Source organism: Cuculus canorus, chromosome Z (assembly GCF_017976375.1).
Source record: "Cuculus canorus isolate bCucCan1 chromosome Z, bCucCan1.pri, whole genome shotgun sequence".
Classification (NCBI taxonomy): Eukaryota; Metazoa; Chordata; class Aves; order Cuculiformes; family Cuculidae; genus Cuculus; species Cuculus canorus.
Window position 1 is genome coordinate 28,519,527 of NC_071441.1, and position 19,097 is coordinate 28,538,623.

The window sequence follows — 19,097 nt, forward strand, 5'->3', positions numbered from 1 at the left end:
TTCCTATTAATCTATTTCTTTGCCATTTGCTCTAATAACCTTATCATGATCCATAAAAAGATGAAGTATTAAAACAGAATACAAAATATATATTATATAATTGGTCAAAATATTTACTTAAAATGACACAATTTGATTTTCAATTTCACTTTTCATTAGTAAAGGAAAATCCAAATAAATGTTTAGTTGTCACCTTAACATATCTGAGTAAAATATGTAAGGGTACATGAGAAAAGTATTTCTAGGATAGGATAATTAGATTCATAAAATAAATACTTTTATATCAACCTTGAAAGCAATAGAATTATTTAGCTGCCTGTCCTTAAAATCAGAAGCTTTTAAGACTGAGGAAAAGGTTCCAAAAATTGCCACTAAAATTTCTTCCGTTTGAGGCCAAATATAAAATGGACAGCACTTGACTTTGGATAAATGAACATCCTAGTAATAATTTGGTTTCTTTTTAGAGCTAAAATTCTTTAGCAATAACATACACATACATGAGCTCTGGTCATTAAAATTTACGATGTGTTTGCTTATCCCTTACTGGCAAAAAGACTCATTTGTGTAGATCACAATACAAAACCAAGCCAAAACTAGTAAAAAAAAAAATTCATTCTGTTTCAGCTAAATTGAAAAATCTTCTCTCTTCCTGTACTTCTTTTAACTTTTTCTATTAGGCTGATCTGAAACAATCATAAATATCACAATCTTTCGTTTTGCGTCATATAACTAATGCAGAAATTTCAAATAGCTCCTCAGTTTCCAGTCAACTTCTGCTACTTTTTGTACTTAATTTAACACTTTGGTGTATACTACTTTAAAAAAAAAAACCAACATTTTTTTCAGGAACGACATTACTTGATTATTATTCAAGGTACTTACTTGGTTGCCTAGCTCTACGTTTTCTGAGTATACTGCTATTTGTCGTCTTGTTTTCTTCTCATCTGACAAACAGTTGGCCAAAATGACAAGTACATCAAACCCATATTTATCTATGAATGCTTTCAGATCACCAATGAGGCTTCTGTGTAACACACAGTCCTGAAATATGGTAAGAAATTAAAGCAAATGTCAGCATCTTTTCTTTCCTCTTTCCATCCAAACCTGTGATTAAAAAAGCCAGAAACATTAACAAGCATCAGTGTCTGAAAACAGCAACAGAACTCCATTCCATTTGTTGAAACAGCTATGTGCTTTAAAAAAAAATAAATCATACACTGGTTGCACAGCACGGTAATGGACTTTTATTCCTGAAGAATGATAAAATAACAAAGGTAGGTTTTGCCTTGTTGAAACTGCTGCTGAAACAGAATTCTTACTTGTTCCCACTATTTGCTTTTGCAAGTTTGCTTAAAAGTATTGGGCTACTGCTATTTCTTGAATAAAACTCCCTTTTTTGTTAGAAAAAGTAAAATATCTTATGAAATTTGTCACGTCAGTACTTTGTTTAAAATAAGAGACGTTAAAATAACAGTATTGAGGTGCAAAATCAGGCACTCAAAAGCTAATTGTATGTGCTGACTGAATTTTGCAGCCCTTTATACGTATCTATTATGATGTCATATGACTATACAGTTTTACCACAGATTATCACTTTCGATTCCTTTACTCTTGCTGTTCCAATGCTGTGCAAATCGTCAGAGCAATACACCCCAAAATAAGGAAAGAGTAAGGCAAACTAGTTTTAAAATTTCTTTGTGTCAAAGAAAACCTTTATTTTCTTATAGCGCCCACACCAAATAAACCGGATGTAAACACTGCATTTGTAATTCCTATTTATACTTGGACTAGCCCAATGTTGATTTATCTAGATTTTGCAGCATAAACCATATCTCTCTCTACCTGGGGACATAATGCACAAAGTACAAATCTCTCTCTTCAGTCCTCAGTTCTAACTGCCAATGAAGAAAGTCTTAGAAATTTTATTTTCTTCTTTATGTTTTTGTTACTTGTATTTGAGATAATTTTTTGTCATCTTCCAGCTAGTAGTTCTTCTGATGCTGCCAAGCTGCACTGGCCCTGAATAAACAGCAGTTCATCATGAACACAACACAACTGTATATGCAGATTGGCATGTTATTGCCCTACATCTGTCTCCTACCTGATAAATTACTGTTTTGGTTACATATATACAAATACTATTTATTAATCTACTCAAACATGTCCAGAAAACGCGTCTCTCTCCCTGCAAGTTAAACTTTAAAAAAAAGGAGGTTTATCAAATGCCTTGAAAGTAGATTATTTTCTGAGATTAGACATGAAGTCTGACTTTGATGTTCACATAGCACCTAAAAATAAGTTTTTAGTGAAATTTATGCAGAAAAAGCCAGGTAACTCCTTATCTTACTCAGAGCCAATTCAAGAAGATTGAGAGGTCACAGGAAGGACATGGATCAATACAGGATCTAGTCTGCAAGGTGTTCTATGACTGTACTTAAGTTCAATAAATGATATTCAAATAGTACCTGACAAAATATGATACTGAATTTTCCCAGAAACAGTCATTTTAATAACCAATGATAAAGGTATCTCAATAGTTGTTACTACATTAAGAGCATCCAGAAATTAAATACAAGGCAAACACACCTCATTAAAAGAATAGGCTAAGGAGTAAATTTGCTGGAAAACACTGTTGACTAAGCTATTGAATAAAACCAAGGTCAGATTACATGCCTTACAGCATCGTGACTCTACCTCATCAGTTTTTTTAGTTGAATGTACTAGTAATCAAAACATAAAATTAATTGTTAATTTTAAAATAAACAAAGGTAATGCTATTAATGTTAATAAATATTATTAACTTAAGTAATCATAAACTACTCATTAAATGAAACATAATTTAATTCTATCCCTCCCTGCAAACATCCATAAAGTTTACTTTTTTAAACTAGTACAAGAACACAACTCAGATACTCCCCTCACAAGCACTCAAACATTCAAATAAATAAAGACAGTTGCAAACAAGAAACTCTTACAAATTACCAAAGACAATATACTTAAAGACATGGTAGACATATGGACTCCTCCACAAATTTCCTAACCTATGTAAACAACCAGAATGTTGTGTATTGTAAATGCTAACAGAAAATAAAACATTTCCTTCAGAAATGTAATAATGCTAATCATTTCAACAGTTAAGCTGCTACATCCCAAGTTAATTACAAGCACTGGAATATATGCTGTTGATGAATTGGTATAGCAGGAAATACACTGGCATACAGCCATATCATGACAAAGGTCAGTCAACTATTCATTCTTATACTACTTTTCCTTACTTTATTAGCATGGGATGGCTTAGATTTTAATTAATATTTGCATAGTGTACAGCAGGTAAACAGCCTATGTAAACATTATTAGTTGTTGCAATACCCTCTAAGTAACCTGTAACAAAAAACCCTCACATTTTGCAAATATGCAAGATGGATACTGGAGAAATTTAGTGTCTTAGAATTTGTAATAAAACTGTGCATTTGTTTTCTCTAATGCATCTAAATAGTTTATACAATGCTACAACACAATAATATGGTGAACATTCTGAAAGGACAAATATTTTTTTTATCATCCAGGTAAGCAGAATGAGAAAGCTTAAGAAATCCACAGACTTTTGAAGGATTTTTTAACATGACCTGTTCTGTTATTACGTATGTTTGTTGAGAAATACCATTTTATGCAGCTTGTATATTGTTGTGAAATTTCTTTTCTGAAAGCTGACTTTCTTATAGGAATCTCTTTTTTAATTGAATAGCTAACAGGACTACGAATATGGATGATCCTTTAAAGAGCAAAATCTCCAATAAATATCAAAGATAATCTTTAACTTCTCCCTCTATAGCAACACTTTTTGATTCATGAAGCCAACAACATATTACCCAAGTGATCACTGTAAATGTATACTACACACACTTCTGATTCTTCCAAGTTAACTGTGTCAATATTAACCTGACCAAATTAAGAACAAACTGTCTCTTTTGTTCTTCACACTCTTCATATGGAGAGCACAATATGGCTTTTGTCAGAGGTACTTCATCATTTTGGCTCAAGGAAACTGTCAGTACAGTTTGGGATTCGTTATTCATGGGCAGATACCCTGATGGGTCTAATGAAGCCTTTCTGCTGACAACTCATTTGCTAAAAATACCCAACCATCACAAAATACAAATGAGGAATATCACTGTATCCCATTACAATTTTCACAACCAAAACAATTACCACAATACAGAAATCGATATATACTGCTTCACACTGTATTCGCTTAATATTTCATGGTCAGTACTTCTGCACTCCAGTTTATTTCTATGTGATCACTGATAAAACTTTATAACATACTTAAATTGCAATATAATAGGGTAAACACCAACATTATAGCACACATGCAGAGATAACAGTCTGTGTGCCATTTGTCGTAAATACAGCTAATTACTTGAAGCCCCCTCCTTTAAAAAAAAAAAAAGACGCATAAAAAAGCATGAAATGATTCTATTTTTTATAAAAGTTTACAGGTAAGGTCACTAAAAACAGAAAAAATGGTATAAAGAGTATGGTTATAGGACCCTGGAAGTACGAACAAGTATATTCGCTATTTTACCTCCTTTTGGTATGAACGTCACCAGTGAAAATGCTCAATGTAGTATTCACCATCTTTTCTGTGAGGAAAGATTGCATTTTTCTGTTGTGCATTTCAATCCACCAAACAGCAGCTCTGCTGTACAGATATTTATCAGTCTTCTGAAAAGAACAAAAAAAGTAGGCAATTCTGCTTTCTTTGTGTTGCTGTCTAAAGTTTCCAAAGAGAAATAGGTATTAGGTCCTAAACTGAAGAGCAGGAAAATGCGCACCTGAGAGCTTGTGCTACCCTGCTCTATAGAGATCCCAGTCACACCTTATGTTTAACTTTAGGCATCCCAAGATTAACCCATGATTCATCGATAATGAAAGAAATCATTATGCTTTGTTACATGCAAGTGAGTTTAGCCAGCTTCATGCTGGAAGCAGTGTTTTTTCTAAGCACTGGTACATTTTATGATATTGTGTCTTAACAATGATCTACTCTTTATGAACCAAGATTTCAGCTAAACAAGTTTTACTTGCATTTGATACAAGTACAAATTCCCTGTGAGAAAATTTAGGCTTGTCCATTTCAATGTGTTTAACTAGAACTTACAAAAATGTCCACCTTTTTATATGTATTTAGCACAGCACATGATTTCCAGGAAAGACTGGAAAATATGAATTCATTCATAAAATATAGGGAAGAAAAAGTTGCTCAACCAAATTTCATTTTCATTATTCCACATTTTCAGAGCTAGCTGAGACAGTTTTGAATTTAGCAGCTGAGCTACAGCATCTCCATACTCTTTAAAAGACAGTAGGATATCCATGTAACATGAGAATATCATAGTGGCCCATTTGGCTTAGAACATTCTTCCCCTAGCTCGAATACCTACCTTCAGCAGCCATCACTGCCTCCCACCTGAAGGAACACAAATTCTTACCCACAAGCAAGGCAGCCTTCCCTAATTGCTGAGGGGAAGCTACTAACTTCCTGAAATACAACAGTAAAAAATGCTCCCTGGTGCCAATGGGGTCTGTGCACATTATGCTCAGAGAATGTAATAGATCCAAAAGACTGGAAATGGAAGTCCTGTGCTGCCACCACTGTATGAGATAAACATTAAGTGTGTAGCCTAAAGACATAAACAAGGGCATTTTAAGCCTGAGTAAGTATGTATGTGCAAATATCATTTGTGCAAAATTTGCAAAAAAATATGTACAAATGAAAAGAAAAAAATCTCCATAGAAAAGTACAGTATAGTATATACAATCTAATACATCATTTACATCAGAAATCTGGAGGAGAAAAAGAGATGCTATTTTTTGTCTTAGTAATCCATATCCCATATGAACATAGCATTTGATACACTTTTTTATTCTCTTTTATATTATTCTGCTGTCTGATCCTAGGTTTAAGAACTTCCCTCTGATTTTTCCACAGCTTGTAAATCAATTAAAAATACTGAAAAAGACACAACCTACCATTTCAGCTACAAGGTTCATTTAATCACATACAATATTTGATTTCACTCTTGACTGATTAGCAAGCGGTAATAAGTAAAAGGCTGAATTGCCAGAGTGATGAATTAAAACATAAGAAACACCACAACCATATATATACTGACCAGGAGATGTCTATTTTAGACAGCTAAGTCTCAGGTGTAAGTTTATAAGTAATATTTCATACCTTACAAAATAATTCCCATGCAAACACGGTAATGCAAAAACACATTTCTGGCTGTCAAGAAAATTTCTGGCAAAATTAATCAACCATTCATCCATTCAGGCTCTTTGCATACCCTTTTGTCAAAGAGGGAATACTAAAAGATTTCTTTCCTCTTCCACGCACTCATTGCAATGGTTTGTAGAATCCATCAAGTCTGGGTTGATTTATTGAACTGTCTCTTAGCTCAGCAGTATAACGATAGCAAATGAACTGGTAACTTCTCAAAAAACAGCAGTGATTCAACAATATCTGGTTTATTTAATTCCTCCTAACTTCAGACTAGCAATTTCTTAAAGGCACTGACTTGCATTCTTTAGTTCTACCTGCAATTTTATGTTGGCATGTTTTGTTTCCGTTTGACAATAGCATTTTTTATTTACAACTGATGCTAGCATCTATCTAAACATTCACATCTTCACACAAGCTAGCATGCTTCTATTGATAGTCAACAGAGCTTTCAAATCTAAATACAATACTGCCACGTACTTTTACGTAAGCCAACTTATTCATTATGCTATAAATACTAAAAATAATTACCCACTTAAAGAACTCACCTATTTCTTTAATTACATAGACAACTTTGGATGCATATTCAACTATTTTTGTATGTATTTTATCTCATGACTACTAGTGAAAATTGTTATAAAAAGTAGTTAACACGCAAAAAACAGACATGCCAAACCATTTGAAACACTGTTTAAACATGGATTTTATTGCTAAGCATCGTCCATAGAACCCCATGGAGCACATTTATCACTCACCAGCTTTGCATTTTTCTTCATAAAGATATATGACCTTTGCCTATTAGATTTCATTAGCAGGGCACCATACAAGGCTCCTCTGCAGATGACAGTACAGAAAACTAAACAACCTCGCCTGAAGGATTTGTGAGAACAAGCCCATCTTCAATCTTTGTCCCTGGGAGGCACTTCTAACACCTGCCAACCACAGCACTATCATCAGAAAAACATTTAGAGATTTATCTTCAGGCTGGTGATTATAAGAGATAATTTGTTTGGAGTATGGATAAAGTTGGTCTAGCATAAACAAACTACAAGCTCAAATTATGCAACGCATCTCATTAACTATTGATTTAACCACTGCAAATCCATGAGCAAATGTTGTATCGAAATGCTAATTCTTCCTGAAGATATAATCAATGAAAAAAACCAAAATGCCAAGGCAGGATGGTGAGCTATTCTTATAAGCATTTTTAACACTGGCAGCTTAAATTGCAAATGGAGACTTGCTTCTAACAATGACAGCAGTATATTTTTGTCTGGCAAAAAGGGCTATACTGGTTTATTTGCTGTCAGTATAGAGAAGTGAAATAGTGCTCTCTCTCCTACTTTTAGGAACATTTTTTTGTTCGGAGACAAGAAGACTAGATGTATCATTAAAAACACTTTCTATAAGATAGAGGGTAGCAATATTGCAAATGGATACCATCACAGTCAGAAGGTCTGAAAAATTATATATACATTCATACCTTCTATATTATACATATCACACATATCCCCCATGCCTGTATCAGGAGATAACTCTCTCATCTTTGAAAATTACTTTTACTCAAAGTAATAAATCAGCAGTCTTCAGACAAGAGCATATTTGGAAATAATGTAGCTGAGTTAAGCCTGAGGGCTTCTTCTTTTTCTTTTTTTTTTGGATACCACAGAAGCCAACCCTGACCCCTCTTTGGTACAGTAGAGAAATATGCTGTCAGACTTCTTATTGCAGCCCAAAGACAGCAATCAACAAATGTTTCCACCCAGTGTTGTTAGAATGTGGCCTAGTAGAGTTCCATTGTACCAGGTCCCCGCCTGCATCCCTGTTCCTTAACACCACTACGCAGAGGGAAAAAAAAAGTCATTTACGTATAGGAAATAGAAGCAAAACTGCAGTTGTTCCTGCAGTGTGGCACTCTGAACAAATCATTTGGTGCAGCTCATACTTAAAAACAAAGTACCAACATTTTTAACACTAACATAAAATGTAAGAACAGCAAAAATATTTTGGATGGAACTCAAAAGCTTCCAGCTTTTCTGTTTTCTGTTCAGTTATCAATATTTTTAGTAATTTATAATCCCTTAAATTTCTTTAAGTTGTTTAAAGGTTAAACAGCAATTTTAAATCCTGAGCTACTGACCTTTTTTTTACCTTTTTTCCCCCCATCACATTTACTTCGCTACTTTATGTAAGCACCTCACAATCTCACTACAGGAATAAGTAACAATTACTTAATTGTTAAAGCTATTCCACTCTACTTAAATAGGTAGGCAAGTGATTTGCAAGATAACTGATCCAGAATTAAAAAAATAGATGACTGCTATTGACATGGGCCTATCAGGTATCCACATCTGTGGAGGATCCAAATCTCTTCTTTCCCATTAAAAATCTTGCTTTGAAAATTTTCAGGTGACCACGAATTAAAAGAACCATTTGCACAGGCTTCAGAACTATCACTTTTAATGTAGTCTGCTTGTTAATCTGTCAGTTTTGGATTGTTTCAGCGAATTTTAGTAATCAGTGAGGCCTTTTGTTTCATCAACTCTCTCTTACCATTTCCAGTTTCTTATTCAGTTGCTTCCTATTGCAATCTAACCAGGGTCTCCGCAAATTAAAAAATACAAAATAGTAATTATTACTCTTAGGTGTTAGTTCTGCAAGTCTGAAAGAATAGGCCAATTCAGAATCACACGAATCAGAAGTTAATGGAAAGTCTCTTGCTAACTTCAAAGGATTTGGCACATGCAACTAATATACATGTAAGTATTCTTCCAACAAGTTCCATACACAGACAACAAGCATGCTATTTCTCAGGCGTTCAAGTTTAGCAAAATGCCCTTGTAGGAAGAAAAAGTTCTCTGCTATGTATGTGAATATTTTAGAAATAGATGTTTAATTATTTTATTAAGCTAGTTTTGTACTGTGTACAAAACCACTGGCACTTTGCTTGGGCATCTGTGCTGTCTTGTCAATAGGGAGTAACCCTCATCTGGAACACAACTAGATACAAAAGAGTAATTAATTTCCCACTCATTCAGTTCATCTCTGCTGAGGAAGCTTAGCTTCTTCTCTAAGATCCACAAAGGATCAATGGTTTATCAGTGTTAAGTGCCATAGTCTCATCCGCACTGGCTGTTTCTGAATGGGAACTAGGAACTAGACAGATGATCAAATATTGTACACTGAACTTTGCCACCAAAGAAATCATAGAATGGTTTGGGCTGGAAGGGACCTTAAAGATCATCCAGCTCCAACTCCCCTGCCATGGGCAGGGACACCTCCAACTATATCTGGCTGCCCAAGGCTCCATCCAACCTGGCCTTGAACAGTTCCAGGGAGTGGACACCCACAGCTTCCCTGGGCAACCTGTGCCACTGTCTCACCACCCTCAACATGAAGAATTTCTTCATAATGCCCAATTATAATCTTCCCCCTTCCAATTTAAAGCCATTCCTTGTCCTGTCACTACATGCCCTTGTAAAAAGTCCATCTCCAGACTTCCTGTAGGCTCCCTTCAGATACTGGAAGGTCGCTGTAAGGTCTGTCCACAGCCTTCTCTTCTCCAGTCTGAAGAACCCCCACTCTCTCAGGCTGTCTTCATAGCAGAGGGTCTGCATTCCTCTTATCATCTTTGCAGCCCTCCACTAGACCTGTTCCAACAATTTCATATCCATCTTATGTTGGGAATTCTAGAACTGGATACAAAATACTCCAGGTGGTCTCACGAGACCAGAGTAGAGGGAGAGAATCACCTCCCTCAGCCCACCGGCCATGCTTCTTTTGATGCAGCCCAGGATATGGTTGGCCTTCTGGGCTGCAGGTGCACACTTCCAGTTCAGGTCGAGCTTCTCATCAACCAGCACCCCAAAGTCCTTCTCCACACAGCTGTTCTCAATCACATCATCCCCCATCCTGTACTGAAATCCTGGATTGCCCTGACTCAGGTGTAGGACCTCGCACTTAGCCTTGTTGAACCTCATGAAGTTCACACAGGCCTGCTTCTGCAGCTTGTCTGGGTCCCTCTGGATGACAGCCTGTCCTTCTGGTGTGACAACTGCATCACTTGGCTTGGTGTCATCAGCAAATTTGCTGAGGGTGCACTCAATCTCGCTCTCTATATCATCAATGAAAATATTAAACAGCACTGGTCCCAGTATGCAATTCAGTTTATTGTACTTTACTTAAGTTTTCCTAAGAATTCTCCTAATAAGCACTTACAGTTATGCAAGCAAAATGCCTCTAGGAACTCATTTGTTAAACAGTCAGTTCCCTCCGAAGAGATAAAAGGAGTCATTACCAACACAAGCAAAACCAGGATAAAACAAAGTTCTTTGCAGATGCCTGTCGGGTGACACACACTTGGTTACACCAGGCAGAATTTCATCTGTGGCACACTTGTGTCTGTTTTACATTTAAAGTAGCTAAGACAGCAGCTTTTACTAATGAAATGGTTCAAGTTTCTGATAATAACACACAAACAATTGCGGAGTCTTGCACCATGGGTAGGAATAACCCCATGCACCAGCATGGGTTAGAGGCTAACCTGCTGTAAAGCAGCTCTGCAGAGAAGGACCTTGAGTCCTGGTAGACAAGTTAACCATGAGCCAGCAATGTGTGCTCGGTGGCCAAGAAGCCCAATGGTATCCTGGGTCACATCAAGAAGAGTGTAACAAGCAGGTTGAGGGAGGATATCCTCCCCCTCTACCCTGCACTAGTGAAGCTGCATCTGGAGTACTTTGTCCAGTTCTGGGCTCTCCAGTTCAAGAAAGACAAGGAGCCACTGGAGACAGTGCAGTGGAGGGCCACAAAAATGATAAGAGGACTGAGCATCTCTCTTATGAGAAAAAGCTGAGATTCCTGGTTCTGTTTAACCAGGAGAAGAAAAGACTTAAAAGGGATCTTGTCAACATTTATAAATATCTAAAGAGCAAGCGTCAAGAGGATGGGGTCAGACTCTTTAAGGGTGCCCTACAACAGGACAAGGTGCAATGGGTACAAACTGGAGCACAGGAAGTTCCACCTGAACATAAGGAAACACTTTTTCCCATGAAGGTGGCAGAGCACTGGAACTAGCTGCTGAGAGAGGTCATGGAATCTCTTTCTCTGGAAATACTCAACACCCGTATGGACATGATCCTGTCCAATTTGCTCGAGGTGAACCTGCTGTAGCGGGGGCATTGGACTAGATGATCTCCAGAAGTCTCTTCCACTGCCATTCTGTTATTCAGCACCCAAGCCAACTGGTTTCCAAAACTGTTGTTGGTGCTGATCACATTAGGCTGGTGCTGCCTCTGCACCTTAATACAATGCACTTTACCAACTGTTGGGAATTCAACAATTTGCAACAGTGGTTCCACCTAGAGCAAACGACTCTCTTCATGCCCCTACAGCTTTCTTCAGAGCAGTTAAATCTTCAGCCAAGACTAATCTGACAATTTACCTAATCGGGTAAATTATATACCAAGACTTTTAATAAAGTACATAAATACATTTAAATACAAAAATTTAAATAAAAGAAATAAGAAACTAAAAATGAAAAACAAAATGAATATACAGCAAGTTAACAGTATATATTTGAGTTTCACACAGACATGCCGTGCATTGCCGTAATGCCTTAAAAAACTCCTTTTCTCCTTCTGCTTCATAAATGCAGTCATGCATTGTCAGTGGATCATCTTTGTAACACACTAAGGAGGGAACAAGTACCTCAGCAATATCAAAGCCAAATTTCATCTAAGAAAGCAAGCAGTATATTTACTAAATTTTGCACTGCTATCCATTGACTTCACTGTAGACTGTTGATACATTGAGGTTTCAAAACAAAGGCTTTGAATACAATTCTTTTACATGTTGAAATTGTATTGTCTGAACGCTGGAGAAAATGCTACAGGCTTGAGGATGAATGGCTGGAAAGCTGCCTGGTGGAAAAGGACCTGGGCATCTCGGTCAATAGCTGGCAGAACACAAGTGAGCACTGTGCCCAGTGGCCAAGAAGGCTAACACATTCTTGGCTTGGAACAGAAACAGTGTAGCCAGCAGGGCTAAGAAAGCCATCATCCCCCTGCACTCAGCACTGATGAGGCTGCACCTCAAACGCTGTGTTCAGTTTTGGGCCCCTCACCACAAGAAAGACAATGGGGTGCAGGAGTGCGTCCAGAAAAGAGACACAAAGCTGGTGAAGGGTCTGGAGTGCAAGTCTTGTGAGGAGCAGCTGAGGAAACTGGGGCGGTTTAGTCTGAAGAAAAGGAGGCTGAGAGGAGATTTTACTGCTGTCTACAAATATGTGAAAGGAGATTGTAGCAAGGCAGTTGTTGGTCTCTTTTCCCAAGTGATAAGCGAGGAAAAGGCTCCAAGAGGAAAAGGCCTCAAGTTGCACCAGGAGAGGTTTAGATTGGATATAAGGAAACATTACTTTACAAAAAAGGGTTGTCAGGCACTGGAACAGGCTGTCCAGGGAAGTGGTTGAGTGACCATCCCTGGACGTATTTAAAAGATGTTTAGATGTGGCACTTACGACAAGGTTTAGTGGTGGATTTGGCAGTGTTGGTTTTACAGTAGGAGTTTATGATCCAACCTAAATGATTCTGTGAAAACAAAGTAAAAATAGGGTGGTAGTGTGGTCAAACTACTAATACACTTACAGATAAAATGTACTTAAAATATACACAAATCTTTGCAAATTCATGGAACTGAAGTAATTCATGGCAGTAAATAGTATGTGCATGAACACCTTATTAATGAGGCCCATGAATAACGCTTTCTATCCTGCTGAATCATTTTAGAATGCTCTCGTTCAGCTTCTGTGAAATTGTTGGTTTTAAATTCAGGGCCTCATTTATTTTATGAAATATTATTAAAAATGTTAACATGTAGATCAGAGAACTGGGGCTGCAAAAGGTATCAAGTCTTCTTTCAAACCATGAAAAACACCCATATGGAATAACACAAGGGCTTTACCTCTGCTACACTGTGCATTGCAAAACCATCTATTGCTGAGTACTAGACAAAATATAGTGGAACGCATAATAAAGCCACAGCCACACAGCAGCTGCTAAATAGCAGACTAAAGGTTCTATTAACAACTTGGATATTAAATGTGTGACTACTATACTACTCCAGTTTAGCCTCTTGCAACTCTGTTAAAACAACACCAGAAAAAAAGAGTGGTACCTACAGCTGTTTTGATGGCAATACTTGTATCATAATCCTTAACAAAAGAAAATTTATAACCTCAAATTTGCAGAAGGCAGCAAGACAGAATGGTCCAGCTCTAAAACGACACAAAGGCATTGATTCATCTCTCTTTACACTAAGCACAAAGCCTTCTACTCCTCTGTCCTGAAAAACAATACTGCAGAATAACAGCATTCTTACCTATAAGGCTTGGTTTACCCTCACCAGCATACTTTCACCAAAAACCAGAGGAGGAATGACAAGAGGAAATAGTAGAAGACATGGCATCCTTTGCCAGCCCTTTTAGCAAAAAGTTGCTTGCAGATATCAGAGAGGAGAAAGAGGATACAGCAAATAAACTGAGAACAGGTAGAAAGAGGGGAGCTAAAAGAGAGTATCCGTAAAACTACCATGTAAGTTCATACAAGAATTCTACTTATAAAAAATTCTCTGTTGAGTTCATTGAATAATGCTTTGAAAAACACAAGGCACAGGAAGAAATACGAAGCAAAGCATATACAATAACAGGCATTATATCATCTGAGCATGAGCTCAGATGATCATCACAAAAAAAGGGAGCAGATAAGAAGCTTTGATTAAAACACATTTAAATATGATTGTGCTATCAAGCTTTAGTCGTTTATTCTTGTTCATCCAGCAGATGGTGCCATTGCAGCATCCATGAGCAAGTTAAGTCCACCCTTATCTCTGCCTACACACACAAGACACATTTGACTCGTCGGTTTCCATACCCGTTTCTGAAGGCACAGTTTAGACGTAATACTGTTAGCTGGATCTGTTCTTAAAAGAGGTGAGTTTTCAGATACTTCTTGTCATACAGATTTTTCAAAATCTCATTGGAAGTGTGACTAATTTTGGCAGCAGCACTATCTACATGACGTGCCTACCCCTGTGGGAGCTGGTATCCACTGTGGTGTGTGGATCTATGATCAGGAGGAGAATGACAGTTTGGCATCAATTAAGAGAGCGCACAAACTCTTAGAAGACACTGGAAATTTATTTCGTTGCCTGAAACATGGTTTTTAACCTGGAAATATTTCAACTCTGCAGAGCTGTGTAGTTGCCCACAGTGATGGAGAAAGCTTTGCAGCTGTTCAGGTTAATGTGTTCCTGTTTGTCCACTGACTTTTAAACTGGAGGATACACAGCATTCTTCAAAGCCTGATTGCCAAATGGAAGTAAAATGTGTAATCAGTGTTAATCTCCTAGTCTATTACTGCCGTCTTTCATAATGTACATATATTTTACGAAATTCTTTAGAAAGAAATGCTGTCAGAGCAAATGATGCATCAAATTCAAACAGGCCATCAAGATTGCTAATGGATTTTAATAGCAGCTATTATAGCATAATGGTATTTTCCCAACAGCTGTTTGTTTATAAAATTTCCAGTTTACAAGACCTTTATGTCCAATCCCAGGAGACATCCCTCGATTCATTTATAATCATTTGGTTCAACCTACACATAAATGCTGTCTTATTCACATTGGGTGTGTTTGTATATGTGTATAAGAGATGAACAACTATCACAGCAATGAGAATCATGGGAAACCTTACAAGCTAACTTAATTAGTGTGTATCTTTTGACTTTAACAGCAAATAAGTGGTTTAGAGGCTTCTTCTCTCTTCTCACTCTTGAATAGCTCATTGCAACTAAGAAACAGCTGCCTGGATTACAACCTATTTTATATCTCTAACTGACATATGATTATGCGTTGATTTCCATGTAGCTACACTTGTATAAGACTTTGAAACATAGTCGTAGGTGTCACAAGGGCATAACTGGGGCAACTGGCCAGCAGACAATGGCACAATGTGGCCTTCTGAAGTGCTGAAGGAGCATTAGAGGAAGAAGATCTTAACAGGCTTCCACTGTTTGATCTGAGCTGGAAGACCTGTCAGAGATAAAAACAAAATGCATGATTTTTTCCACATTTAGGTTTTTGAGGGCTTTGGTTGGTTTGGGGATTTTTTTTAACATATGAACAAATATTTTTGGAAAGCTGTAAGATCTAAAATCAGGATTAAATATGCAACTAGGACGCTGGAATGCTTTTTGCATTGAGTCATGTTCAGAATTGAACTGTACTTTTCCAGATGAGGTTTTTTTGAAACTATTAAGAAGATAACAGGGAATGGAAGTCAACCATGAACTGAACAGAAAAAATGTAAATTTTATTCAATTGATTTTTTAGACTTTGCGCAATTGCAGATGGCTGTTCGTCCAGCCTTCTTCCTGATTCTTGGCCTGCCTCTGTAATATAAATTTTTACATAACAGTTAATGCTGAAGTCTAGATAGATGCCTTTTTAAAGTAATGACAGGTAAGTTTTTTCCAGACATTTATACACCTCATTGTTGCTGTTAGCAAACATCCTGCTAACAAATAACAGTGGAGAATTTTTGAGGATATAGGAGAAGACAGAAAAGTCAAACACTTCACTTTAAATGATGCTCTCTTTGTATGGCAGATGGCCCCAATTTTTCAAAGAAGAATGCTACCACTAAAATTCTTAGCCAAGACTGTAATTTGCGTAATACATGAACATGGGAGGTTGTATGCAGTAGCTGTTAAGTGGGTACAGTTTGTAAGAAGTGCTAAGTGGCCACCTTACAAAAAGGCACACACACACTATAAGTAGTCTCCTGGGTAATTACCTGATAGTAAATGATAACTACAGATAGGCTTTGTAGATTCACATTCTATTTCAGTGCTTGCCAATCTCTGTGGTCTGATAAGCACTCAGATATTTCAAGTGATCAGGAATCTTACTGAAAGAAGAATCAGTACATTTACTTTCATGGAGTGCCTTTGACATTCATGGAGAGCTACCACCTTCTCCTCCTAGTCTTTTCAACTCCATACCATCACTGACCACTACCACTTGGGTTTACTCTGTTTTTTCACATGCATACTGCACAGCAGAATGTAATAGCTGCAAAGCAAAAGTTTTCATGCTAGAAGAGCTACTGAAAAATCGTTTCTCCCAGTACACATGGCCTAACGTCCAGGGTCCTTTGTCCCCCCATGTTTGCCAAAACAGTTATGGCCTTGCAGTTAACAAAAAGAAAGCATAATCTAAATCTGATCAAGACAAATACATGTACTTTTTAACCAGCTACAGAAGAACTTCAAGCAAAAACAGCAATGAGACTAGACTGTGTGACATTTATAAACCAGCTGGCATAAAAAATAGACAAAATTACCTCAAGCCTGGCACGTACTGATTACTAGTAACTCATTAGCATCACAGTGGAAAGAACCTATTTTGCTAATGGGAAAGTTACTTTTTGTGAACAAGCATTGGTACTTTGGAGTGCTGTACCCAGAAAAACATAAGAAAAAATATTGATTCAAGACTGATTTTTTTTTTTGCCATTTACAGGTCCAGCTTCTGATCTTACACGAGGACCTCATGCTTACGGATATACCGCTGCTTATCTTTGACTGGTTTTAAGACAGAAATTCACAAATACATAGAAGAAAGATTATTTAGCTGTTAGTTTTGGAACTCTGAGAAACTGCTTGGATTTGAGCTTCAAGAACTCACCCATATGCCACAGTATTATTTAATTTTGTTGAATGCTGTAAAAAAGAACATTGCCTTTGCTTCTCTGAAAAGTACACAGTGTACGGGTAGGAACCTTCATGTTAGTATGCAAAACGCTTCCCTGTGCCTCGTTTTCCCTTCATCTCATCTATGATCTTTCCAGAAGGTCTGTTAAAGGACTTTACAATAAATTAGACATATTCTGAGATACTATTGTAAGTGATCTCTACATTAGAAAGCTAGGAAAGTGTACAGAATCTTCTGGCTTACTTGTCTTGGGTTGTCAAGATACCATAATGACTTCCATCATTATGACTTTCCATCTTTGGCCAAAGGAAATTTCAAACTCAGCTAAAAACACGGCAAGGAAAGCTTAAGAAATCTAAAAGGCAGCTGTGATGGGAGATGAAAGATGACCAATCTTCTCCAGGAAGCTTCCTTTTAAAACTCTAGTAGCTTTTCAAAGAAGAGGGGGAAAACTGAAAAGCATTTAAAGAAAACATGTAAAAATTAGTAAAAGCAACAGTCAGACTTGAGATGCAAACTTTTGTTCACTGTTGGAGTTGCTTGTGGACATAAACATGCTTAAACAAATCTCATGTGTATGTATTTTGTATTGTATGTGTACTGAGTACATACACATATTACATATACTCTATATACACTGAATGTTCCATATTTTAACAGTTTGTCTGCATATATACATTGTCAAAATAATATATTTCTAAGTATGCAAACACACATATACATTATCACTTAGGCATTTCAGTTCAAGTTGATGCAATACAGCCAATCAATAACTAGTCATGAAATCAAGACACTACAAATACTATAATTCAGAAGAACCATTCATCCAAATTGTACAAGTAAGCTGTGGGTCAGCAAGTTTATTTAGATTAGAGATGTTAAAGTAAAGTAGTGTAAAAGGAAAAATAAACAACAGAACAAATTAACTTATCTGTGGTCATTTTGACTTTAAAAAGTTTGGATAAATGACGACCTATTATATAACTTAGAATTTAATGCCTCAGACTCTCCGAACTCATACCACTGTTAGCGGAAAGCACAGCAATAGCCACAACAGTAAAAATAACATAGACGTCCAGAAAAAGTCAAAGGTAGTCAAATAAGAAATTCTGTATATAAATACAACTTGAAAGTTATTAAATATTTTCTTCACAGTGTTTTCCTCACAATGTCATAATAACTTAGGCTACATTCTCAGTTCGGGCAGAGCTGTGCTCACTACAGCACTTGCATCTATCTTCGTAATAAGTATCCTCACTGATGTGCTTCGCCTGTTGAGTTCCCACAATCTTGGTATTAAAGTACAGCCATGCTCTGACACAACCACAGCAGAATCCAAGTAGTTCCTGCAACTAAAGCTTATGGTTTGCAACATACTTGGGGGACATATATAATACTTGGCCATCTCAATTACTCCTAGAAGGTCAGAAGATATTTGAATTTAAATTGCTGAGTACTAAATCTAATTCCTGTTATAGGCTTCCCATAGGATCTCCAACATATCCTGTATTCCCACCTTGAGGACCATGCTGACCCAAGGAACCTTCAGCTGAATAATACAACTAGAGAGATTCCAAAAAGAAACTGAAGGCACAAAGTATTTGACAGGTGCTTACTCAAAAGCAATTTTCAGCACTCCCATTTGTACACCACGTAAGTTTACTCTCTGAATAGTTTTCTGTACAATAAATTAAGGGCAAGAGGGAGGAGCCAATGGTCTTTATAAATTTGCTTGAATGTTGGTTGTACTTTCAGTATAGTATAGAATAGTAAGCAAATAATGAATATTATATATATAGGAATGCTACCTCTTCTGTATAGAATACATGTTATTAAATTCTTTTTCTGAACAATGCATTACATTTCCTTGTACCACTGAACAAATACTGTGTTTCTCGCTGACACTGATGAGTGAAGTGAGAATTACATGCATTAGATACTCATAAAGGAGGAGATTAAGGGAGTACTGAGGTTTTTTTGGCACAATTCATAAATCATTATGTGATCTTTCAGGATTCATAATGATCTGTAGGAATAAAATTTC

At 36.8% G+C, this 19,097-nt stretch overlaps 1 protein-coding gene across 5 annotated transcripts in view; it reads right to left on the reverse strand.

Annotated features, from left to right (window-relative positions):
• Positions 1-19,097, reverse strand: part of PRUNE2 (prune homolog 2 with BCH domain) — a 131,080-nt gene that overhangs the window by 55,832 nt on the left and 56,151 nt on the right. For all 5 annotated transcript variants that reach the window (XM_054053846.1, XM_054053845.1, XM_054053843.1 and 2 more), the window contains exon 7: positions 883-1,041. In XM_054053846.1, the coding sequence (XP_053909821.1) occupies positions 883-1,041 (159 nt within the window). The remainder of the gene's footprint in view (positions 1-882; positions 1,042-19,097) is intronic.